Source organism: Branchiostoma belcheri, unplaced genomic scaffold, assembly GCF_001625305.1.
Source record: "Branchiostoma belcheri isolate BF01 breed outbred unplaced genomic scaffold, Haploidv18h27 scaffold1, whole genome shotgun sequence".
Classification (NCBI taxonomy): Eukaryota; Metazoa; Chordata; class Leptocardii; order Amphioxiformes; family Branchiostomatidae; genus Branchiostoma; species Branchiostoma belcheri.
The window spans coordinates 11,654,280-11,681,369 of NW_017802379.1; the positions used below are offsets into that span (position 1 = coordinate 11,654,280).

At 38.5% G+C, this 27,090-nt stretch overlaps 2 protein-coding genes across 3 annotated transcripts in view; both read right to left on the reverse strand.

The window, feature by feature from the left end:
* LOC109478453 overlaps positions 1-1,622 on the reverse strand; it is a 51,098-nt gene extending 49,476 nt beyond the window's left edge. The window contains exon 1 of one of the 2 annotated variants that reach the window (XM_019780025.1): positions 1,459-1,622. The gene's annotated coding sequence lies outside the window, so the exon portion shown is untranslated. The remainder of the gene's footprint in view (positions 1-1,458) is intronic. The other variant, XM_019780116.1, reaches the window with a different exon arrangement.
* A 1,123-nt stretch (positions 1,623-2,745) lies between these two features.
* Positions 2,746-12,428, reverse strand: LOC109481151 (calponin homology domain-containing protein DDB_G0272472-like). The gene is made up of 4 exons (XM_019783690.1): positions 12,081-12,428; positions 8,870-9,012; positions 8,168-8,321; positions 2,746-4,203 (listed from the first exon to the last, which is right to left on the reverse strand). Exons 2-4 carry the CDS (start codon positions 9,002-9,004, stop codon positions 3,218-3,220), a joined length of 1,275 nt encoding a protein of 424 aa, XP_019639249.1. The 5' UTR covers positions 9,005-9,012; positions 12,081-12,428; the 3' UTR covers positions 2,746-3,217.
* Between the last annotated feature and the right edge of the window lie 14,662 nt (positions 12,429-27,090).

A 27,090-nucleotide genomic window follows, 5' to 3' on the forward strand; every position in this document is an offset into this window, starting at 1 on the left:
CAGGCCAAAAAATTTTTCAATGGCCCCTCCCCCCCCGTGTACACTATATGACATCCAGTAGATTTCTAGCGGGGACCAATCATAGGGCTGCTGACGCGTCACCGACTAGCGGCTATTAGCACCTTGTTTCATGTAAATGCCATGAACTCAACCAGAGCGCGTATATTGTTTCTTGTTTACTTCAGTACTAAGTACTAGTACTTCCACAATCAGTTAGTAAAGTCATACCTTAGTGAAATCTACTTTGATGAACGAATCAAAACGGGACTGTAGACATTAAGTTTTACACATTCAAATGTGGCTGCACTAGCGCTAATGGAGCGACCACTACGTACGGGAAGGAACGGATCTTAGCGAAGCCGAGATTTGTGAACCAAACACAACCCATCGAAGACGGGCCGCCAAACATAAAAATGGAGGGAAATGACAGACAACAAGCCAACAAAGACAACATCACCAGACTAACAAACTTGGAAAACACCACTTCCAGCGCTAACGTTGTAAGAACTGAACTGTGGAACCTCAAACTAGTATGTTTGCGTCAGCGGAAAGGCTGCCGAAGTAACCACTACATGAAAAACTGCGGCGAAAAAGTAACATGGGTTCGTCCCAAATCTAGACGCAAGTGAGCTACAAAAGTAATAGAACCTATGCATCTTGCTTGTTGCTGTCAACTTACCCGTTAAAGATTGAACCGATACATGTACGTACTATAACTTGCCATACCCGGCCAAAGACGACTACATTACTGTTACTCTTTATTTTGTGCTGTATAATGTTTATCCGTTACATTATCTATCATTGTCATTTCTGTGAATTCCTTAAAACATCTACTGTTAGTTTGTGTAACATTACGTAGTGCTACAATCTGCGTAAAAAGTGGGCTTCATTACGTGTTATCTGCTAAGTCGTGTTGGTATTGAAAACTGTTTTATTTTGCCGTTCTTCTACAAACAACAAGCAGAATTATGAAGATACTCGTTCTCAATACACATGCTGCAAACTAAAGTAATGGCAGTCCTACGAAAATTCTGTTTGTAATGTATAAGCGCTTTATGTCGACGAACAATGGGTGTGAAATACATGTTTTCGCCCATCGTGTGCCACCGGCTCGGTGGTAATTGGCTACTTTACAAGTGAAAGAACCGCGTCCGTGGGCCTTGATAAATTATTAAAATTATTCAGCAGCCCTCTGATTGGTCCCCGCTAGAAATTTACTGGATGTCATTCAGTGACGAGCCTCCCCCCCAGTGCACCAGCCCTCCCCCCCCGGTAAACATCGTACAGTCCCTACGTGAAGAACTATCATAAAAATCAACAAATTTACAAAAAGAGACCGGAACGAAGAAGGTAAAAAGCTCTCTCCTTAATAAAAAACAACAACAATCATGATAAATGTATAAAAAAAACGACACTCTACAAGCACCAGTTAATCAAATGTAAATCCAATGATCCTACCTGCTCAATACAGTACAATATGTACCTCCGTCTAAGTTGGTGTCACCAGCCCAATGAGGAAAAGTCAAACTTGTAACATACATATCCAGCCTGCGTAGACACCATTTCCGGGTATTATTAGGCACTTCACTTACCACGAACAAAGCTACAACAGTTTGCTTTAAGGAAACAAAACACCAATCTTTAGTAATTGAACTAAAAATAGGCATGCCAGTCACTGTTTCCAGCATTGGGACGTATGGGGAGATCCCCATGACGTCACACGAATCGCCCCCCCCCACCCCCATACATTCTGAACCTTCCCCAACGTCCCCAAGGTCGAAAGCAGTCTGACCACTCCTACACCTTTATACCAATCGAGTCGAAGTGGAGATGATGTGAAGTCAAATCTGAACACCGAATACTGCTGAGACTACTCCCAAACACTCGCCAAACACCAGTTTATAATAACCATGCCAACACGTACCATTCATACATACATATGTTTTAAACATGATCTAATTCTAACCATTGTTGCTGGGGGAGGGGTGTGTGTACCGGAAACTACTAGTATATCCGGGTATGAGTTAGAGGGAATCGAGTGTGTGTTACAAGGTCATCCTAAAATAAGCTGCTACGTTTAGAATGGGCATCAAAACTCTTAGATTCTCGCCCTATTCTGAAACACATATTGAGGTGTAAGCGGCTACATTAGGAAAGGAACATTGACTTTACTATGTTGCCATTTTTTTCCTTTACGTGACGAGACAGGTCTGTGTCTGTGGGTAAACCCTGAGGCGTATAGGGAGGTCACCCGTGACGTCATACAGGCGCGCGTCCTCGCCAAGTGTCAAAGGTTACTGCGATAAGGCAGTAGTATTGGTGCATAAATGTTCGTTTACACTATATATATGGAAATTATTTAAAGACACATTCAAATTATTGGTATGCAAATCGGCCAACCGTTACCAAATTTTTGCCGACCGTGACGTCATGGCGATCGCTCGACAAGGCTGCCATCACTATTTTGAAACTTTGTTAACCACTATGCAAATCTACCTTCCATCTTTTTACTGGACTGGATATTTTGGACAGTGACCATGCTGGGTGTGAATAAATGCCCTTTTAGACTTTAACATATTTATCGCATATAGTTTAGTTGTGCACAGCAACCCCCCATTCTAATCCTATAGCCTTCCCGAGCAGTTTTAAGGAAATGGCAACTTAACCATGTTTGAAGCGGATATATAAGTAATTGTATAGCATAAAGGTTGATAGAAAAAAATTAAACAATCATACATATAAGTCACTGTTCTTTTTAATGAAAAAAAGACGTGTCTATTGTGATTTACAGGTGCCTCTACAAAACACAGGTAAAGTTACATAAGATGTGATTGACAATTCCCAAAGGCACGTATGCCTCAATACCCTGTGCAGTAAAGTACGTTAAGTTGTGCATGTGCATGGAAACACTTCATAAAGTGGAAATAACTCAACTACATTAGTCATGTTGTCTTCATATACATGTTCAAATTATAACTTTAAAGATGATATGTTTGTCTCGTTTATCTTCAGAATATCGCTATCAAATACGATTTTGAAAATCCAGTCTATATATAAAATGTTCTTTGTTTTTATTGAATATCCTTGAGCATCTATCATAAATTTATTGGTTTCACAAACTTCCCTGAATTGGTATGCGTAGTCTATTTTTCCGTGTTTAAAAAAAATATATGATAATTCCACAGATACAGTCCATTATAACAGACTAAGTGAGTCCTTAGCTTAACTGTGAGTCCGGTGTGTCCCTATGGAGCATGTCCAGTGCATTGCCGGACCCTCCCAGTGCAGTTAGTGCGGCATCCTTCTGTTTCTCCAGCGCTCTGCTCTGTTCTATTGCACGAAGGCGTTCCAACACGGCCTCTTCTCTTTCCCGGATCGCCTTGTTCATCTCACGTATAGCTAAATCTCGGTCTTTCTTGGCTTCCATCATTTCTTTTTCCATCCTGTTCCTCTCTGACACTGCCTGGACTTTCTCGCTGACGGACTCGTCTCGCGTTCTTTCCGACTCTTCCTTGTCAGCCAGCGCCTTGACCATGACGGAGTTGTATCTTTCCTTCTCTTTCTGCGCGGCTGTTTTTTCCTTCAGGAAGATGTCACGATCTCTCGCTGCTGAGATGAGCTCGGCTTGCATTCTCTCCCTCTCGGCGACGGCTTCGTTCTTTTCCCTCACGGCGCGGGTTCGCTCGGCCACGGCGACATCTCTCTCCGAGAGGGCGTTAGCCAGCACGCGGTTCTCCTGCCACGCCTGGTCTTTTGACCGCAGCGCTTCGTCTCTCTCCCGCCTGAGGTCGTCTTTGTCCCGTACCGCCGCTTCCCTTGCCCGATCGTAGCTCTGCTTCTCCCTCTTTGCTGTCTCCTCCGCGCTGAACGCCATGTCTCGCTCTCGGCGTAGCTCGTCTTTTTCAAACCCGAGCTTCCTCAACTCTTTCTCCAACGTATCGACCTGTAGGAGTGTCATCCGTTTGTCTCTGACAGCTTCATCTCTTTGTGAATCCGAAGCCTCCTTCTGTCGGCGCGTCCACTGCAGCTCTTTCTCTAGATCTGCGATCTTCTGCTCCAGATCTTCCTGAAGTGCGATCATACGATCAATGAGGGATCCTCGTTCTTCTTTGATGTCGTCGTCGAGTTTTCTCTTCAACTCTTTGAGTCTCCGCTTTAGGATTTGTTTCTCTTCCTTGGTGATGTGAGCAGACTTGGACTTCTCTGTTTTGGTAGAGGAAAGAAGTGATACAATGAGAATGCGACCACCACCTACATGACAGTTGCAAAAACGTACAAGGAAACATACAGAAAACCAAATGTTTGGATAAGAAATAAAGAGATATAATTACAAATATGGCGTAAAACACCTTTTAGTATACGTTCCAAATACATTTCGGAAGAAGAAGATTTACTGTAAATGAACTAAGATGGTTATTTTAAACAGTGCACTCCTAGACTACCATAATTTTGTATATATGTTTGAAGGCATACCAGTTTTTGTAATTGTTTTAATACGACTTGCATTGGACAATGAAATTTCTTAACAGAACGATGAGAAAGTAAACTCAATGTGACTGCGCAGGCCAGCGCAAGCAAGGACATTATACATCCTTGCGCAAGCAAAGGTTTAGCAAAGCTTTTATGTCGTCGGCATAAACATAAAACATTAAAAACTAGAAAGGCCAATATTTGCTTTGGAGCAAATACAGCGATGGGTTCACCACATTTTACGACATGGCAGGGAAAGAATAAGAAAGACAAGGGAAAACAATGATTTAAATTGATATAACTATAATATGAAGTAACATACAACTAAAACAACAGTTGGATAGCTATTCCCTACTTTATTGGTTAGGATTTTTAATTGCATAATGCAAACTGTTGATTTTCAAAATAAATAAAAAAACGTTCATGCCCCGCATTCCAATGCTGGAGCAGAAAAGCTTGAAATACCTACCAAAACACTTGAATAAAGACATACTGTCAGTATGGAAATGCTCTGTGCAGGTGTTAATCAAGTTAAATCCCAACAGCCAATCAGCAAGAAATGCTCTGTGCAGGTGGAAATGCTCTGTGCAGGTGTTAATCAAGTTAAATCCCAACAGCCAATCAGCAAGAAGTATAGAGGAAAGCTGCATGCCTATTGGTTGATGCCCTGCATTCCATTGTGATGACTCATGCCCAGACGTGGTAAACACGGCACACTAACACAGTAATACATTTGCTATAACACAGCCAAAAAACTCAAATAAAACCATTCTAAAAGCCTGTATCACAAAAATTTAACAAACGCCTAGGGGTATTTGCCCACCGTACCTCCATACCAAATTTCAGGACCTTAGGCCCTAAAATGAAGAAGCTGAATCCATTTAAAAAATGGCAGGAGGAGAAGGAGAAGGAGGAGGAGGAGGAGGAGGAGGAGAAGAAACATCAGAAAAAGCAATATGGGTTCACCACCACTTCGTGGTGTGGTGAACCCATAAAAACAATGCTTCACACAGATGCACATACATACACACACACACACACACACAGAAAGAGAGAGAGAGAGAGAGAGAGAGAGAGGGTGAGAGATTTACACAAATTCGCTGTGCACTTCTTTCAGAGTTTCCTAATTAAAATATAGAAAATAAAATTTAATGCGGAATACAAACAACGAACTCCGGCTAGCATATAACATAATCTCAATATTTTATTTATCATTTCAAGAATCTAATTTGACTAATAGAGAATAAGATTCTTTTTTTCTGGCAAGCAAGCGACTTAACAGAGAGTCATAAGTTGTGTTTAAAAGTATGTAGTTAAAATGCTGATATGGAAACGAATAACATAAACGCTCACAGTCGCATCTCGGTGTTTCTTTTGTATTAGATGCAGTTAAATTATGAACCCTAGCGACTTTCTTCAAAACTACAGATGAGCACGCACATGCCTAAGAAAATAAGAAATTGCCGACATGTTTGCATTTCTGACAAAAATACAAACAGCTTGCATATGGAAAAAAAGGATTGTCATTTATGATATTCTCATGGACCAAATGTTACTGTTAACTCTCATATACTCTGCCATCTTTGCGACGTGCTACGATTCTACATTGATATTTGGCAATTCGGACTAATAAATGATAAATAAAATGCTGCTGGTTCGGGTAATGATGCTTGTATGATACATGTATACATCGGGCTAGTGTTGTTTCAACTTAATATATGCTGATAAGCAACTAGAATTTGATTTTGAAAAAAGAATGGTTTCTAACGCCAAAAAGCAGTTACTCAATGGTTTCTAAGCCTAAAAACTGCTTTGGACACCTTTAGTTTAAACGTGTTGACCTTTCAAGCCCGATAAACTCTATTGGCACCTTTCCTTTAAAAGCGTCGACTTTTAAAGTCCGAACAACTGCATTGCCGCCTTTGGTCTAAACGTGTCGACTTTTCGAGCTCTAACAACTGCATCGGTCACATTTATTAAAGAGTCGACTTTTCAAGTTCTAAAAACTGCATTGGGCACCTTTAGTCTAAAATGTGTCGACTTTTTAAGTCCTAAAATAAACTGCACTGAGTATTCAGTGTTTACGCGTCGACTTTTCAACCCCATAAAACTAAATAGGAAACCCTTTAATCTAAAAAAGCGTCGACTTTTCAAGCCCGAAAATCTGTATACGGCACTTTTAATCTAAAAAGTATCGACTTTAAGGAGAGTCATTTTAGGTCTTTTGCTTGTAACTGCCTCTCGACGTTTCTCCTTCATGCTTTTTTCAACCTTCTCCAATGCAGCAGTTGCTTCTGTAATTCCAAGGGCAGTAACTACGACATCTTTCTGTGCTCTCAAGAGTTCATTTTCTTCTAAGAGTTTCTCTCTTTCCACCAACAAGGACTCCACGTCTTGCGCGGCCTTGTTTCTGTCAGCTATGGCCTCATCTCGTTCCCTTCGTACGTAGAACAACTCGTTCTCATGAGCCCGAACTCGTTCCCGGAGTTCCAACTCCATTTCCTTGATTTTCTGGACAAGAATGGCGTTTTCCTCCCTCAGATTTTTCTCAATGTTTTGGTCCAGTTGTCTTGCCCGTGCGTGAAGGAGGTCTTCTTCTTTAACTTCCTCTTTTCCATCTATAGTTAGGGAAGGTACAGGAAAGAAGAAAGAAATTAGAAAGAAATACAGAGGTGTGTACTAGTTTGTCTTCGTTCCGAAAGAGAACTAAAAACCGTGATAACTTCTATCTATAAATAATTGCAAATTTATTTCGCATATAGAAACGACACATATATCCTCGGAAAGCTATCTGATACAAGATACAAGTTTTTGTGCTAATACGAGTACTAGTTTAATCATAGTTATAAGCTAGAATTTGCAAGGAAATGTGTCTTCTCACAGATAATTGTTTTATATCATTACGGGTCACTTGCAAACAATTAAAGTATTGATAATATTCATCCTAGATAGTGATGCAAACACAACTTTTTGTGTACTTTTAACACTCCGTAAAATGATTTACACATGTTTTTGTTTTTCAAACAAGTACACACCTAAGAGATAAAAGAGTGCACAGAAAAGAAGCACCATAGAAGCTGAAAAGACGAAGCAGGTCTAGTATATAAAAGGAAAAGAATTAAGGAGACGCGCTAAGGGAACATCCCTTAAGAAAATTCAGAGAGACTTGAGTGAACAAGAGGACACTTTGATCTCTTATGCCATCGTTGAGCTGCATCCATAGAGTACATGCTCCCTTCTTTGAGGTAGCCTTTAATATCATCAGTACTGCGCTGATTATGATGTTCACATTGTCAAGATATCACGGATTTGCACATTTAAAGCCACGCCAACACAGCAACCATAATCAAATTTATCTTTCAAAACGTTACAAAAGCGAATGAAAATTAAGAAAGACATGGGCTCAAGACGATTGCAAAATAACTACTTTTGCATAAGACAAGAAAAGCAAATTTTATACTTCATCGAGATTGAATAAAGCAACAGCAAGTAGCATTTGATCACACAAGTTTAGAGAATAGGGAATAACAAAAATTGAATAAAAAAAAACTAAAAAAAGTCAAAGTAGGAAAAAGTAGAAAATGTGTGAAGAAGTATTCATTAAAACCATACTACATGCAACCATTCCCTGCAAGCCATTTTGGTATATCCCCACACACAAACAAACAAACAAACAAACAAACAAACAGCCATTTACCTGTCAAAGCGTCCACGTTGTTTCTGAGCGTGCGCTCTAACATGATCTGTCCGGTTTCCATGAGAGAGTCACAGAAGAGGTGGAAGACGTGAGGACCGCGGCTCTTCAGCAGCTTTATTAGCTTCGTCTTCCGCTGAACGGACGTGGACTCTCCCTGTGAGACAGAAGTAAGGTTACATCAGTTACAGCTCAGCCCTGTAAGAACTCTCCCTAATGCTGAGGTCACATTTCTTAACCGGGGCCTAGCCAGGCTGTTTCGATTGACGAAAAATAACCAATTTATATCAATGATATAGTTACGTAAAGTCCCATTTTTTAAATACTTTTTTGTTCTTTGACGGGCAATCAGTGTTTAACTGTACAGTTGATTTACTATATGTTTTTTTTCAAGTCGATAGTCTTAGATGGAACATTCTAGTAATAAAATCTCAGCCCAAATATTGCTAAGACTTTTAACATGCATAACTAGGTGCATGTTGTATCCAGGATTGTTCTTTATCTAGTACCGTGCTAAAGCAAGATTCTGTGTTTTAAGGATTGAAAAGTAAATGAAAAGTTACCAAAAAATATGGATAACATTTTTAGAGTTTTACAGAAAAAATCTATCTAAAGATTTGAAAAAAAATGGTGCAATAAGTTACCGACACAGTTAATTAGTACCAAAATCTTTCGGGACGAAAAATACAAGGAATGTTAATTTACCTTGATTTTCTTGATATGCTCGTCCGTGAAGACATTTTTGTCCTGCATCACTCTGTAGAAGTTAGACGTCAGCTCTAGTTCACGAACCAGCGTCGCCATGTTGGAGTCTATCAACTTTACGTGTCCTGGATCCATGGTGATGCCTGTTTAATGAAATAATGAATAAAAGATCGAAATGTACATTCATACTAATTATAGATCATTGTAAAATAGAATCGTATACAAACTGTGTTACAAATCAAGTATCGTAGTACTGTCAGGGCTCGCAATACCGAGTGCATATGCTCCTTAGTTCCCGGAAAAATTTAGGGCTGTGCAGGTACTTCTGATGTCTATCTGCACCTAACCTGCACTGTTCCATGCACTGGGTATATGCAGGTTAGTGCAGGTAAAATTGGAGCTGTGCAGGTTCATGTATTTCTGATATCTGCCTACATCCAACGTGCACCGTTCTATGTACTGGGTATATGCAGGTTAGTGCAGGTAAAATTGGAGCTGTGCAGGTATTTCTGATGTCTATCTACATCCAACCTGCACCGTTCCATGTACTGGGTATATGCAGGTTAGTGCAGGTAAAATCGGAGCTGTGCAGGTATTTCTGATGTCTGCCTGCACCTAACCTGCACTGGTCCATGTACTGGGTATATTTCTGATGTCTACCTGCACCCAACCTGCACTGGTCCATGTACTGGGTATATGCAGGTTAGTGCAGGTAAAATTGGGGCTGTGCAGGTATTTCTGATGTGTAACTGTACCTAACCTGCACTGGTCCATGTACTGGGTATATGCAGGTTAGTGCAGGTAAAATTGGAGCCGTGCAGGTATTTCGAGCATGGCATACTACTACTGCACACTTTCTGTGAACCGAGCTAATGTATTAGAAAGAAATAACTATCACCCGAAGTAAAAAGAAAATACAATGGTATAAGGGACTACCTCCAACGTACTGCTACATTCTACAGCTTATATTGTACAAGATTGGGCGACTTTGACTTCATCGGCCTTTTTTTATTATTCAGAAACACAACGATGATTACAAATGAAAAGACATGGACTAAGTGACTGCGAACTCAAGTTAGGTACAACTTATATTCCCGCAGCCACTTTTACAATGAAAGAAAAATATTTTACAAGACGTTTGAAAATACATAAAACCTCACGTGAGTAACAAACCTCCCATCACGGGAGACACATACAGTTAGAATCGTTTTGTTCCTGTTATAAAATTTTGTGCGGCTAACATTATTTTACAGTTGATATCATACGAATAAAGGAAACAACCGCGAAGAACTAAATATTGTATAGAATTGTCGGAAAGGGTGTTTAAATCAACAACATTACCAAGTATGCTTGTAAGCTTGCCAAAAAGGCCTTTTGTGGCAGTAGAAGACAAAATTACTCACTTTTTCTAAGAGGGTTCTTTAATATTAATTATTATTATTAATAGTAGTAACATTGTTTTTTTCATGGTTAAGAAAATGGGGGAATCTGTCGATGAAGCGGAACACAAGTGTGGTACTTGTAACAGCTCAAATTACAAGAGGTTGTTGTGCTACATAATATCCGGTCCTGGCAGTCTAAACATGTAGGAGATAGTTGCCACGACTGTGCAGGTTTCTATGTGATCAGTCAGGCGTTTTTAACAAAGGTCACACAAAGTTCATACCACTTTATTAGTAGATTTAACATTACGATAAGCTTGACAATTTTGTTACAAATATTATTTGAAAGGTCACACAAAGTTCATACCACTTTATTAGTAGATTTAACATAACGATATGCTAAACAGTTTTGTTACAAATATTTTTTGAAAAGAAATCTGTCAAGTTAAATGTACTATATGCCTTTCGACTTTTGCTTTTGTTGAGATTGCGTTGCCATGGTAAGTAAACTTAAGTATATTATATGTATTTTGTAAAAAATGGCTAATTTAGGTTTGATAAGCCATGCTGTCTAATATATGTATCCGACACGATCTCACACACAAACATTTTAATAGCCTCCACTATGAGATTGCGTTGCCTAGGTAAGTAAACTTAGATATGTGTATTTTAGAAAAGGGCTAATTTAGGTTTGATAAGCCATGCTGTCAAATATAGTAGGTGTAACGATCCCACACACAAACATTTTAATAGCCTCCACTATGAAATTGCGTTGCCAAGGCAAGTAAACTTAGATATATGTATTTTGGAAAAGGGCTAATTTAGGTTTGATATGCCATGCTGTCTAATATAGTAGGTATAACGACCCCACACACAAACATTTTAATAGCCTGCACTATGAAATTGCCTTGCCAAGGTAAGTAAACTTAGATATATGTATTTTAGAAAAGGGCTAATTTAGGTATGGTAAGTCATGCTGTTTATGCATAACTGTCTCCCAACGTGAGTTTTTAATAGCCACTACTATGGCCCGAGAGGTAGCTGAAAAGTGTAGAAATTGGCCAAATAGGCAGATAAGATGTCAGGAGATTGTTTTTTTACACTTTGGGAGGGGCAAAAAGTACTCTCTGGCGGACCAACTCGTCTATTCGGCCAATTTCTACACTTATAGACTCTTTCCGAAGCCTCGTAGAGGTTAATCTATTAGCAAACTGGCGCATAGCGTCTAAAAGTCCGAAGTCTACAGCATACGCCTTGCACACATTCCAGACTTTACCACGGTCGCTTAGCTGCCATGTATTTACACAGTCTGCTAAGAATGTACTCTGACGTGCACAAAGAGCCTTTTATGTCCCTTTCATAGCCTTGTGTACAACGATTAAGTTTCTATCTGTTTTAAGCCGATTTTCAGAGATAACAGCGTTAATACACATTGTTTCGCAGCACTAAGGTGTACCTTAAGCTATTCACATTTAAACATAGATCTAAACTTTACTCTACGGTTGTTCTTTGACCCACTGTGACGTCTGAAAATTTGTGTAGTTGGTAGAAAACATGTCCAAAATCTAATCATATTACTAATACTGGTTTCTACCATGTATTCTTTACAGTTGAAACTCTAACCTACTTACCTAGTCCTATAACCGACAACGTGAGTGAAGAATGAACAAAGCAATTCTTAGAGTCGAGAAGTGTCTAATAAAAGTCACTTGAGACAGCCCAAACAAACCATAAGACCTGATCTTTGCTCCGTTTTTGTAACAAACAGTCACAGTCCTTGTGGTTAATCTGCCTCATTGGTCACAATAAAACAGTCAGGTTGTACTTACCTTGTTGCTGTAGTACAGTTTTAGCCCAAGCTTGAGGTAGAATGCGGCACTGTTTGTGGCTAAGGTAGGAGTAACACCTGGCTAAAGCTGTTGTCACGCTACACGTAGCCTTCTGTGGTCGCTAGCAACGTAACGGACGACAAAAACCGTCCTGCGCATTTGGGTATCCTTGGTGACGAAAAATATTTAGGTTGCCAAACAGTGCCGCCCGCGAATCACATTTAAGCTGTCAACCCTGTTTGGCTGGGACACACTGTGCAAACGTAAACGGCGTTTTGATTTGCTGGGAGATAAAAGACCTAATGGAGAACAAACATGGCGGAGCCCTAATCTTTTCATGTAAAATGGCGGCTGTGTTGACTTTGGCACGTTATGACATCAGAACACACCGGTGACTGTTTGCGTTACTTCTCAGGTCAAAACCGCCGTGACCAAAACGTGTTGTCACTGCTCAGGGCTGTACCAAGACGGACACATGTAGGGGACGACAGAAAACTACATAAAGAAAACTACTATTAGGCCACACTAATTTTATTTCTTGGTTAACGGATTCGCCCGCTTCATTTTTTTCTGATTTGCAAGTAAAAATAAAAATCCAGAATCAACTGCAAAATGCTCATATTTTGCCCTGAACAGTTGAAAACAGTTCTTTTCATCCTAATTCTTACAGTTATTCCATCTTTCAATGCAATGGTATCATTAAAAGTTCAAAATTCATTGTTTAAATTTTGAACCAGCCTGGTGTGTTGACTTCATGGCTCCTATCGTACCATTTTGGGCCATAATAGGATGCCTAGCCCTGTTTTTATTCTTTTTGCCCGCCCGCTCCATTATTTTTCAAGAAAAATCCGTTAACCAAGAAATTAAATTGGCATGGTCTTAAGTACAATTTAAAAAAGATACATTTTATCAGCGTTACATAGTTTGTGTAGAGTAACAAAATACAAGGTCTATAATGTTCCTATGTTCTAGGACAAAATTGAAAACAAATGTTTGTTGATGACCTGAAACAGGTAGTCACTGGGTGAACGACGGTTTGTATGTTACGAAGAGACAGTCTTTTTTTATAAAATTTCATTTTTGGTCGTGAGCTAGGCTGAAGATACAGCTAAGACTATTCGAATAACACGGGGCTATTTTAAAGGCAAACCTCGAGGCTAATACAAGACGGGGGTTAGACAGGCCTCTGTCCGGGTGATTTGTAGAGTATGATAAACTCCAGACTGTAGAATCTTAGACAATCGTGTTAAGTGATAAAAGACGTTTTGAGATCAAAACGTCGGGGAATGTAGGTAACCATCTGCTAACTGCAAAGGAATTTTGACGCAAAGTCCCATGTGAAAAAGTAAAATATATTTCAAGGAAATGGTGCAGTGAATTTCCAAGAAAAAAGAAGAAAGAAAAAAGCATGCGCAATTTCAATGCCGTGTGGTCTTACCTATAAGTAAGGTTTTGACACGCAGAGTCAAACCTGTGTTTCTAATGGTACTAAGTGCTGTAGACGCCCGCAGGAGTGGTAAAACCAGTGTCTGTGAGTTGATAGAAATGACTCCCATCACACATGATGATAACTGCCGAGGCGAGGTTTCATGTGAAGCGGATTTCCAAGTGCTGGCACTCAGGACAGCCAGGTTTTGAGAAATGCTTTAAACGGATACATGAGTGCACAAGAGAAATGAATGTTAATGTACAGTCACAGGTAGGAAAAAAAGGAAATTGTACACTCGAGTTTCAAGAAAAAATGTGGACGTCCTTGTATGTATAGAATTGGATTGACACACAAGGTTTTCACATAAGGTCAAATCTGCCTTTCTAATGGTACTAAGTGCTGAAGACGCCCACCGGAGCGGTAAAGTCAGTGAGTTGATAGAAATGACTCCCATCACACATGTTGATAACTGCCGAGGCGAGGTTTCATGTGGAGCGTATTTCCAAGGGCTGGCACTCAGGACAGTCAGATTTTGACAAATGCTTTAAACAATTACATTAAGTAGTAGTGAAATGTAAAAAGTAGTGAAATATTGAAGTAAAGTGTGCAGTTAACCTCAAAGCAACAACAAAAAAGGAAACAAAAACATAAACACTAACAATTCAATAAAATGTGTTCCTGTTGGTTTGACACACAAGGTGAAACCTACGTTTCTAATGGCTCTAAGTGCTGAAGACGCCCACCGGAGCGGTAAAGCCAGTGAGTTGATAGAAATGACTCCCATCACACATGTTGATAACTGCCGAGGCGAGGTTTCATGTGAAGCGTATTCCCCTGGGTTGCCACTCAGGAAGCTGATTTTAAAGCCTTTGAAAGCCCATCCTGATGAGAGAGGCTTTTAAGCTGCCTGGCAGCTAGCTGCATGCGTCATTCGGTGTCAATTCTGTTTTATTTTCGTTATTACGGCAAGATGTAAAGTGCCAAGTCGTTATGCAGAATCCTTTTTATGAAGATGAATTAATAAAGGCTAACCATTTTGTCTATCTAAATGTCATGCTAGTTAAGTGGCTCCTAAAACACATGCATTCAATGTAGTCGTTTTGCAATGTTTTTGTGTATATATTTGCATCAGATGAATATGTTCTACGTTAATAAAGTACATGTTGTCTGTATTTCTGTCCTGTTTGATGCATTGTAATAATGCTGAAACATAAAAAGGAAGTGGCAGAATAGAGGCAACAATATAGAGGCAACAATATCTGCATTTTTATTAGAATTCGTTTGTGAATAACATCAATGTGAATGTATTGTTAATGTAATTGCTATACCGTCTGTTGATTTAAATGTTCCTTTAAAGCCGGTTGCCTGTTTACACCCAGAATAAAGGGGAAGGCAAAATTGTATTTAAACACAGATCTAGATTTACCCGACAACTTCAAGTTTAAATATCCAACATGGCGACAAACACTTACGTCATAGCCAGTTTTCAAACAAATTGTTGACAACATTTTTAGCGGATATATTGGAATTGGTATTGGTCTTTGTCAAAGAAATACGCAATCCACCATTTCGACGACGTGACGAAGCTGCAAATTACAGTTTAACTTCCTGTAGAATGACGTCTACACAAATTAACATTTAATATATTTATAGTTTGCCAGGTGATAATTGATATGTCGTTGTCTTCTATGTCGTTGACGGTTGGATGAGGAGTTTGGTCCAGAGCGCCTGCGCAACTCGAGGTCCGATGGCGACCACAGCGAAGGCGTACACAGGCGTGTCCTGCCGTACCTGCAGCTTCCGCGCCTGCGCAATGGCAGACTTCAGCACATCCTAATGGGAGGGGAGGGGGGTGAAGAACAAAACAAAAATAACGTTATCGCAATTTGAAAACGAATGAGTTTCTTAAATGTTTTTTTTTTACAGTATTTACAGCGATAAGTGGTAACAAGACTTTTTATATAAAGCAAAATTGCCAATAGTGACAAAGCCGCTAAAGTTGTTTGCAAGGTCAACCAAGCAATTCCATCATGGCAAACATTAGCAAATGTACTGTTTTTTTTTTCTATGGAAATTGCATGAAAATCCCAATTAAAAACTTTACGTATCGTACCTAAAATTAATCCTTTCACTTTCTCCCGACAACCAACTAAGTTACCGAGGTTTGCGATCGTTCAGGTTGAACAGACTTAGGTTACGCCGCATCGAATTTGAACTAAATTTGAGTCACATTTTGCAGCCCACAATGTCCAAAAAATACTGACCTACTTTTAACATTTACAAGCTTACCATCCCTAAACGAATGTTCTAAGTTAAACTATTTGTTAAGCCCATAAGGTGCAGTTGAAACAGTAGCCGATCTTGTTGAACACCAGGTTACCCAACTAAACCTTGCTCCTTGCCTTTTCCTAACCGTGGTTCAGCTAGGGTTTGGGTTGCCATATTCGGCTATGTGTGACATAGGAATTAAATAAATTACGTTGTGAATGCAAATTAAATAAACTAGATAAATAAATAAATGGATTAAAAAACTTTGAAAATACTTTACGCAACATTTTGTTGTATTTTATACATCCACAAACCTGTCTTTTGTCTGTAATGGTGATAATTCCTCTCGTCAAATCGTGGAATTTCACGTTCAATAAGTCCTCCATAGAGAGGGCAACAAGGCGGTTGGCATTTTCCTGCAGGTACTCCTGGTCGCTATAATTTGGCAGCCCAAAACGTTTCCCAGTCAGAGGATTCCGATAGGCGGGGCGGACGGGGACCCCAACTCTCGCGAAACTCGCCGAGATGTAGACGAGATTTATTATAATGACCCAGGGTGCTTCTATCTCGACAGGCGTGGGTTGTGGGAGGGTAGTTTTGACGCTGATGTTGTTGGTCTGTGCAGATATCCATTCCTCTGTAACGTCTGCCTCTTCCGGGTCTGTGTACCCCACCATGTGTTCTTGTATTGTTGACACCATGTCGCTGCTTCGGCGACGTGGAGGTGTGGAAGAGCCATCCCATCTCTCAGACTCCCCTAATGTTAAGTAAGAAAAAAAAAATATTCGTGAAACGGTATAAATGTGCCAATTATTATAGAAATCGGTATCCTTAAACAGTAAAAGTATACGCAGAGCTAATAAGTATATATTTTTGTGAAATGAAGAATAATAGTCATTGCTTACATGTATTATTGTATCATTATTATATACACTGAGATGTTAACATTATCTGAAGAAAGAAGGCTCGCATTTTGTGACTTTGCGATTCAAAGCCGATTTCGCGGTTACTATGCAAGACATCAGAAAGACATTCATGTCCAGCATAATAAAAGTGATTAAAATCCTAATAAAGGACTTAAACTTTAATTATTATTTAATTTTCATATCGTAAAAATGATTATCTCTATCATGCATTATCATTAGAGATTTGAATATCTACAGCCGTAAGAACGTCGAGTTTTTATCAATTCTGCAGTCTCTCTGTACCACCGCGTCTTTTTTACAACCTCTCGTTGCGTTAAAAGGTTCACAGCGACACATTTTCTTAGCCTCACCTCTCGGAATGATTAAGATGTCTGCAAACTGGTCCTGGTCTCTCCTCTCGTCTTTGGACGCCTCCGTGTCGACCAGGACATCAGACATGACGGTGACACCCCCAGCCAGCGCCGTGAGCACCGCTGACTTCAGCCCGAGCCGCCCGATACCGTTCCCGATGTTCGGGGCGAGATCCTGACCACGGAGCCGACCAATGCCAACCTGGCGAGATATGGTTACTAATGTTAAAGGCATTCAGCGCAATTTCAGGGCAGCAAAACTGAATAAGGCAATCTTTGTGATATTGACACATGCTGCTTCACATTGGCACATTTGAGTCAGTATTTCATACTTACGGCTTTTAAAAGTGCAGAAACAAGCCCCAAGAGGAGTCTTTTATTTTCTTGGTGGTACCCTAAAAATCAGCCTAAGGCCCTTCCAGTGACCATTTCCCGTCAGGACTTTGGTAAATTTTGCTCCATGAGGGTCAGTATATATTGCGATAGAGTTATTTTAACTCATTATGTAGGTAAATGACTAGAATATTGGCTTTTAAATCAGATTTTGAAGCCCTAAAAACTGCAATGGATGCCTTTAATATTGATACACTTTCTTCATGAGCTATTTGAAACTTTACAATTAGACAAGATATGTAAGGAAATGTCAAAGCAGGACACGTTTAAACACTTGATGTCATGCAAGAACGAATGCATAAACAGACAAACTATGTACTACGTTATGTTTCCAGATGTTTCAAAAGAGAGAGAACAAAGGGCAACTAACAGTACCTGATAGGTAGTATATAGTATTGTAAAGTTGTAATATATAGACTCCTAGCACTTACCTTTAGAATATAGCGCTCCAGTATGTACATGTAATACCCATGTTTTTTATTCTCTCGACCACATGTGGTTACATTTGTGCATTTAGCCCATTTGGGCAAGAACATGCAATAAAAATGTATTATATATTGCTTCCTATATCAAATCCCCTGTTTTATATATTTTATTACCTATAAAAACACCATATTTCTCTTTTTAAAGTCTTTGAAAACACAGGATAAAGCTTACACATGACGCCCTACTTTTAAGAGATACTCTTGACGTCAGCTGATTAAGTGTTAGTTAGCAGACCGTTATTACCTTAGTTTAAATTATAGTAATTTTGCTGCCGGAAGCACGTAAAAACGACGTGCATCTAATTATAAGCATCTAAAATCAATCCGTCAAAATTTTTAGCTTATATGATACTATAAGGCCACACCAAGTAAATTTTATGGATAACGTTCGCGCGCGCATTGATTTTGGCCTGTTCCTACAAAAAAAACAAGAAATTTCGCTTCCTGTAACTATGACCAAAGAGTCAAGACAGTGCCGCAAATCACCAGATTGATGTGAAACCCGTAACGCGAAGAAAGTGTCTATTGATATATATTGAAAGTGTATATCAATAACAGAAAATTTGCACTATTGACAGGACCATCTTGTCAATAACAGAAAATTTTTCACTGTCCACTGTTCCACTTGATTTATTGCTGTTTTGATGATGAATAAAAGACTTGTTGGTTGTTAAACTGTGTCACCTCATTCAATTTGTGTCCTAACATTTGTCGTCTAACATTTGTCGTATATTTCTAATCTAGGCATCTTGTTTTTTAGGGCCCTTCTTGTTTTTTTTCGCCCTCTCGCATTAGATTTAGGATCTCCAAAGGACGTCATCCATAAAATTTACTTGGTGTGGCCTAAAACACCATTCTTCGCAGTCTATGCTGATTTTATTCTTCGTTTACACGCTCTCATAACTAAAAATGCATTAAAGACTATCTAATATGGTGAATGTTAAAGGAAATTCGCAGCGTTTTTTAATCTCAAAAATTAACTATCCAAGAGCCAGGAGACTGTATTTGTCAGACCTGGCTCCCGACAAAATCTGATTGGGGGCCGGTAACAGTTTTGCTGCATAACAAATAATACCAAATGCTTTAGCCTACAAAGCCACATTTTAATTTCATTCCAAATCGGCATTTGTTTTTATTTCAAAGCATGTTGAACCGTTACCATCCTTTTGATGTGTATAAAGCATAGATTGTTCAGATAAAGATAGTTGCTTTCAGATGAAAATATAAGATAAAAGGATAATCACGTTGTCTGTCACATAAAAAATTAAAGACAACAAAAGTTCGTGAGATTTTTGGCTCATAGCAACATTTAAAAGGAATGAATTAAAAAAAAAGGATCTTAAGTATTGGTGATTTAAAAAGGTACTTTATATACGTGCAGTCGGCTATATTTTTCATGGAATTTCTAACATGAGATTCACCGTTAGTCTAATACATAGTAATTTTCGGAACAAATATATATCATGTACAATAATACTATGTATAATATTTGTTTCCCTCTTAATGCAAATATAACTTAATCGTATTATTAGGAGAAGGAACCTGGAATCCTCGAACAAGGATGCTACTGACACTAAGATCATCGTCATAAATATTAGATGAGTTACTGATACGTTCGGTATAATAGATCATATCAGGCTAGGGTAATGTTCATATAATGATGTTGCTCACGGAGGTAATCTAAGCTCGCTGCGTCAATTTTGAATGGGTGACGTGAAATATTCAGTTTTTATTCTTAATGTTTGTTTTCATTTCTATGCCTTATCTCAATTTTAGTCTAAGCATATCGGCTTTCAATTATGTCAGTGTATGACGGTGTCAAATGTTATAGATCTCAATCGGCTTTTGGGATACTTATAGCGATATCATATTTAATAAAATGAAAACAAATGAAAGGACGTGATTTGGTTTACAACCACGGCGGTCGGTTGCTAGGCTAAAATCGCATTTCTAGGGAGGTATCGGGTTACAGAACGCGTTCGAACGTGGCCGCGCGGGAGTCCCGGGCCGGCCCGGAGGTAACGGGTAAAATTTGAAAATAAACAAAAGTAATTGGAGAGTAAATACTCGTCAAAATAAAATGTAATAAGTGTTTTCGTTTACCTCAAATGTTACTCTTGCACTGCCTTTGCTCCACTTTGTGTACATTTGCTTCCAAATGAGATCAATTTCGGATTTCAAAAAGGGTTCACGAGAACCAAACAACTGATTTTAAGAGGCCCCGAAAATTAAAAATAAGGTTAGATTTTTGGATTTTTAGAAATATTACAGTAAATTTAAACTTTCTGTCTTAGGATTTCTTTATTTTTTAACTAAAACTCGACTTACAGTCAAAAGAAGAGCTAAAAACGCAGTGTTTTAACTTTAAATACCGATAATTCATAATCGCGGCCATATTTAAAAAATCCCTAAGACAGAAATCTGCGGAAATCGTTCCTCTTCCAAACAAGCCCTCAATGAGGTAATTTGAGCTATTTTTGGGAATGGTTAAAATACCATGTTTGCACGCATGCTGTGCCACTTGGATATGGGGACCTGGATTTTATAACAGCGTCAACAAGAATTCTGACCTTCAAGGTCACCCACGATGACGGCAGTAGCTTCGTTACATGTTACATATCCACAATAAAATCACGGCATAGATGTAATGTTTTGAAAACGGTTCATATTTGTGGAAAGGTGGATTTTTCCTGTTCCGTGGTTCCCAAGTAAAAAAGGGCTTGAAGTAGCCGGTTGTAGCGGCTTTACTGTAAATGACCGCGGGTAACCCCAGATCGAACGCCCGCTCTATTCGAATGACGTCATATCGAACAAGATTCGCGGGTTCGGGGGATTCGATCTCCATAGTAGCGGAGTGGGACTTTTGGGCCCAAATCTGACCATCGTGAACGTAAGGTAAACAGTGCATGACTAAACATATAATCAGTTGATGACCAAATGGATGGATAATTATCTAATCCTGAAACCACCCACATATTTCATCAAACACAACATCCTGTCAGCATATGGCAACACATTTTGTGTTCTTTTTCTTTAACTAGGCATGCTTACTTATAAAAAAGAAAATACATGGTTTCTATAATGATATAAATGTTAAGAAAATACCTGAGTTGTCCGCAAGGCCCTGGCTATGAGCTGCAGGACGTATTTTTCAGTCTTTGTATCTGATCCGTCCATCGTAGATAACACAGTACTGCAGCAGACGCTTGACTAGTTGGGTAGCAGGTGGAGAAATATCTTCAATGCCTTCCTAAAGAGGCGTACAACAAAAGCAGTGCGCACGTTCAGATCGACGGATGGGAAATGAGTCTCTCCCTAGATGCTGTCATCCTGCCTCTACGTAATAAGCGAAGCGACCTTCCGGGAGGTTCTTCTATTGGTGATTGTCATTACCAGAACATCTGGGGATCGTTCAGTAACGATGTGTTCAGAACCATGAGTGCATTAATGATGGCACTATGGGGCATGTTCCTTATGCGCAATGTCATGTTAAATATAGCACATATATTTAAACACGCGCCAGTTTTTTTTGCATAACAATGCAAATTATGAGGATATGCCATTATATAAATACTAAATTTTAAAGTAGAAAGCCAGTAGATATAAAGCAACAATCAATAAGAACCCGTACCAATTTGCTGCTACAATCTAAAAGGTTAGAAACACTGCCCTTCTATACATTAATTATATGGCATTACAATTACCGGCGTTTTGGGGATGGTAGTGGAGTAGATATGTGGGTTTTTAAATTCCAAATACAGACCATATAATTATCGTATCTACCTCATTTTATCTGATATAAACAGTCTGTCACACTCTATAGGGAAATAATGTACACCCTAGTCTAATCTGACATCCTAGCTGTTATACTCAACCAAACCACAAATGCATATAAACATAAATGTCACAAAATAATGGTGTGCATAGTTATAACTTAATATATATTAATGATAATAAAAATAATACTACGTCTACTACCACTATTGACAGAAATAATAAAAATGTCATTAACAAAAATAAAGCTAGTAATAAAAACTAGAAAGGCCAATATTTGCTTTGGAGCAAATACAGCGATGGGTTCACCACATTTTACGACATGGCAGGGAAAGAATGGGAAACACAAGGGAAAACAATGATTTACATTGATATAACTATAATATGAAGTAAAATACAACTAAAACAACAGTTGGATAGCTATTCCCTACTTTATTGGTTAGGATTTTTAATTGCATAATGCAAACTGTTGATTTTCAAAAAAAAAAAAAACGTCCATGCCCGGCATTCCAATGCTGGAGCAGGAAAGCTTGAAATACCTACCAAAACACTTGAATACAGACATACTGTCAGTATGGAAATGCTTCTGTGCAGGTGTTAATCAAGTTAAATCCCAACAGCCAATCAGCAAGAAGTATAGAGGAAAGCTGCATGCCTATTGGTTGATGCCCTGCATTCCATTCTGATGACTCATGCCCAAACGTGGTAAACAAGGCAGACTAACACAGTAATACATTTGCTATAACACAGCCAAAAAACTCAAATAAAACCATTCTAAAAGCCTGTATCACAATAATTTAAAAAACGCCTAGGGGTATTTGCCCACTGTACCTCCATACCAAATTTCAGGACCTTAGGCCCTAAAATGAAGAAGCTGAAATCCATTTAAAGATATGGCAGGAGGAGGAGGAGAAGGAGGAGAAGGAGGAGGAGAAGAAACATCAGAAAAAGCAATATGGTTTCACCACACCACTTCGTGGTGTGGTGAACCCATAATTAGAATAATAACTTGATCACCAGTCACATTTAAACTGTAATTGTCTGAACATTAATGTTGCTCCATTGCTTAAGGGTGTCGTTTTAAAGTGTGGTGATAAAATATTACAAGGTGATGAGCAATGTCCTGCCATGCGCTGACAGAAACTTGTTAAGAAGGTTTAAGGTGTCACCTCACTGAGGATAAACAGAGTTTACCCCATTAGAAAAGCAAAGTAAATTTTCAACAAAACTTGGCCTTTACAGGGATATTGATGTAAGTTATTTTAAATAAATGCGATATCGACCTTTACCCCACTCGTATGGGTTAGGCCACAGCACATAAAATGTATGGATGACATCCTCTGCAGCCTAAAAAAATTTAATGCGAGCGCGCGCGCAAAAAAAACAACAACAACAACAAGGCAGCCCCCCCCCCGCCCCAAAAAACAAGGTTCCTACATTCTAGAATTTTGACTTAATCATTGTACAAAAATGCTTTTGATTCAGTGGGAACCTCACGTATACACAGCCAGTACCACATATCACTACATCAAAGGAAAAAACAAAACATTAAATCAGAGTCTTTTCTTGTCTTCTCTCTTCATATTTATCTGCCATCCACGTTCCGACATGGCAACAGACATCTTTGCCCATTATTAATATGTTGATCACTGTCAGAAGGCAACAAAGTTTCCTTTTCCAAAATAAGGCAAAAATAATACATTAATGCGCGCGCTGATGGTATCCATAAGAATTACTTGCTTTCGACTTACTTAACAAGTTTCACGTGCGTGTCTACATGTATCAAGGTCAGCTTAGTTCTGAAATGTCACTCACTTTAATGCATTAGTCCTGATTATTAATTCATTTTAAGTTCAAGTTTGCAGGAGGTTAAATCGTGGAACGGTTGTACTCTTTTCTAATATGGGACTTTAAAAAAAACTGTTATTATAATTATGAAGAGAACATACACATAGTACTTTTATAATGTGATTTATCTTGTAAATAATCCATTTTCAAAACTTACTTACTAATAGCATCTAGCTCTACAGGAGAATATGCAAGGGGGTTACTTGTTGATAATTTTGATTTTTAATGTTGTGTTTTCATCCCTGCTTGGCCCGAGGCTCTTTATACGCCCTTCATATACATCCATCTTCATACCGATCTTCATAGCCCTTCATTACGCATCCATTTTCAAACTTTTCTTAGTATCTAGCTCTAGAGGGAAATATGCAAGGGGTTTACTTGTTGAAAACTTGGATTTTGAATACTGGGTTTGACTATATACAGTATATTGTTTGGTTTTTAACTGTATATGAAAAATAACCAAGATCATCAGGGCGGCCGGTAGGGTGTAACAAAAAAAAAAGGCAATATGAACAGTAAGGCTGAATTTTAAACATTTCGCTGAAATGTAAATTTAAATGTTAAACATTTCGGTGAAAATCTTCAATGAATTTTTCTGATGAAAGCTTCTGGAAAGGTCGCAGCTGCACAGTTGCGAACGGGACCAGAGAGAAAACCTACTCGATGTTAATATTCAAATTAGCAGATGCAGACAATCGTTAAATTATGTATAAAACAATATAGTCTCATACCTATATTTCTCAACCCACGTTTAGTTGCATTCTATGATTTTTAGTTACAATTCCAACTCACTCTTTCTTTATTTCTTATGAAATTTTGGACAGTAATGGCATGATACGGCCTAAAACAATACAATGCAATGAGTAAGATTTTGAGCAAACAACAAACTATGATTATTTATTATTAAAATTTTCATATTCTAAAAATCGGCTCCAGACAATCAACAGCGCCATATAAATGTGAAATAGTTTCTTATGTTCTATTGCTGATCAGCTACTGAAGAACATATCTCACGGGCACAACAGCAACGAGGACACGAAAAGGGCTTCGTATAGTCTTGACAAGAAGGTGTCAAGTAAAATATTCTGACAAGACTGAAAGGTAAGTTGGATTTTGAATACTGGGTTTGAATCCCTGCTTGGCCCGAGTATCTTCATACGTCCCCCGGAAAAAAGCCTATTCAGCCAACTTTAGTTGTGTACGTCCTCTAGGATGTGAAGTAAAACCTGTTTAAATAAAGTAACACCTTAAGCACACAAAATACCCACTTCCACTGTTCAGTCGGATTCATTATTGTGTAACTAAATCAACCTAACAGTCAGTTTCCAGACTGTTAAAAAATAGACTGTTATGAATGGGCTGAGAAATTATCATTTCTCTTAAACTAGTAGCCTCTCTATTACTGACTGGCCAAATTTATGTCTGGGATGTATCTGATGTTTTCTGTAAATCCTTTTTTTTTCTGAATAATAACTTAAGATCATCATGATAATTATGTTATTATACGGCGAATTATGGCGGTTGTATTTAGTTATATTGTAACAATCATAACGTAATCGTAATTTGTGGATTAAATGACAGGTATTCTTGTTTACATGGCAGACAAAAATACATTGCAATAACAGTGGTTTGATATTTATATAAAATGATTTTATTCTGTTATGTGTTTGTCTAACTGTGCCAATCTAAAAAAAAAATCTTTGTTAAAAACACAGCATAGCTGGAATAACGTACCAGGGAAAACAAATGTTGATCTTTCCTATGTCGTTGTTGCTCTGTTGTTTTGGTGGCATTTAAAAGACCTCGTGCGTGACTCGGCCATGCGTCCCCAAGATTTTTAGTAAAACTTATATTCTCTACGAATGCACGTAAATAATAAAAAAATATCTCTAGAATTGCCTCGTTATATAATGTCAAGAAATACCCGATATATTGTTTGGCTTTTTACTGTATATGGCAAATAACCAAGATTATCAGGCTGGCCAGTGAGTTTTCACCAAAAACAGGCGATATGAAAAGTATATTGCAAGAAATTTATCAGTACAAAGAACATTATTCATACATTTTAAACATTTTGCTGAAAACTTCAATACATTTTTCTGATTAAAGCTTCTGGATAGGTCGCAGCTGCACAATTGCGAATGGGACCAGAGAGTAAACCTACTCGATGTTAATATTCAAATTAGCAGATGCAGACAATCGTTAAATTATGTATAAAACAATATAGTCTCATACCTAAATTTCTCAACCCACGTTTAGTTGCATTCTATGATTTTTAGTTACAATTCCAACTCACTCTTTCTTTATTTCTTTTGAAATTTTGGACAGTAATGGCATGATACGGCCTAAAACAATACAATGCAATGAGTAAGATTTTGAGCAAACACCAAACTATGTTTATTCATTATTAAAATGTTAATATTCTAAAACTCAGATCCAGACAATTAACAGCGTCATATGAATGTGAAATAGTTTCTTATGTTCTATTGCGGATCAGCTACTGGAGCAGATATCCCACGAGCACAGCAGCAAAGACGACACGAAAAAGGGCGTCGTAGGCTTTTGACAAGAAGGTGTCATCTAAAAATATTCTGACAAAACTGAAAGGTAAGTCAAAATCAACCTTGAAGGTAAGTATTTTCAATGTATAGACGGAATAGATACATTGTAAAGCCTGGTGTGTAAATATAATGCGTCCACAAATGAGAAAGATGAGCTAGATATACATTATAGTAAGAGCCATATGAAAGGGTCTTTTCAATCGTCCCTTAAGCACCATTAATAGAGGATGTGTTGATACATGCCAAAACGTGCAATAAATTTCTGGAAACAGTGTAGTATAAGACAGTACATTTAATGTTTACTGTATTTGTGAAAGTGTAAGAAAGTGATCTCGAATCAGTTTAATAGCTCATTGAAGAACTTCTTTTCCACTGGTCGTGACAGAGAAGACAGACGCTATGTACAGTATTAATTCATTGTACCGGAGAAATTTCCCTAGCTCTTTTCGACCACGGCTTAACGTCCCGCCTAAGGATTGCGATCCTAAACAGTAGCGTGTATGTCGGGTGAACGACATCATCCGGGATTCGAACTTCTAACCTTTTAGTCCAGAGGCAGAATCACTAACCACTGGACTACGCACACATTTGTGCACATTATAATCTAATATTTTACTTTTTAATGGGTACTCCTCTGGTAACCTAAAAATAAACTAGAGTCCCACGATCTCATACCTTCGCCAAATGATATAAATCTTTATGACTGACAAAGCTGATTCCTCCTGATTATGCAAATAGCATCCTCATTTGCATAAATTATATCAGTTGATCATATTCTCCATCAAAAGCTACCTACATACCAAAAATCATGATCCATCCACGGGTTCTTGAATTATCCTCTTTTGAATATTTTCAAAGAAATGTCACTGTAAATCCTGAGCAAGCCGCTAGGGAGCCCAAACTTGCGTCACTTCTTCCCGAGCACAAGGCCTACTTACCATTTCAATTTCGTCACCCCAGCTTGTCCAGATCATGA

What these genes read in the sequence shown, in the direction of transcription:
- LOC109481151 (XM_019783690.1), bottom strand. Translation starts at nt 9,004, where the DNA reads ATGGATCCAGGACACGTAAAGTTGATAGACTCCAACATGGCGACGCTG. An exon ending in AGCATATCAAGAAAATCAAG is followed by an intron (nt 8,322 to 8,869) that starts GTAAATTAACAT and finishes TCTGTCTCACAG; the next exon opens with GGAGAGTCCACGTCCGTTCA. An exon ending in CAACGTGGACGCTTTGACAG is followed by an intron (nt 4,204 to 8,167) that starts GTAAATGGCTGT and finishes CTACCAAAACAG; the next exon opens with AGAAGTCCAAGTCTGCTCAC.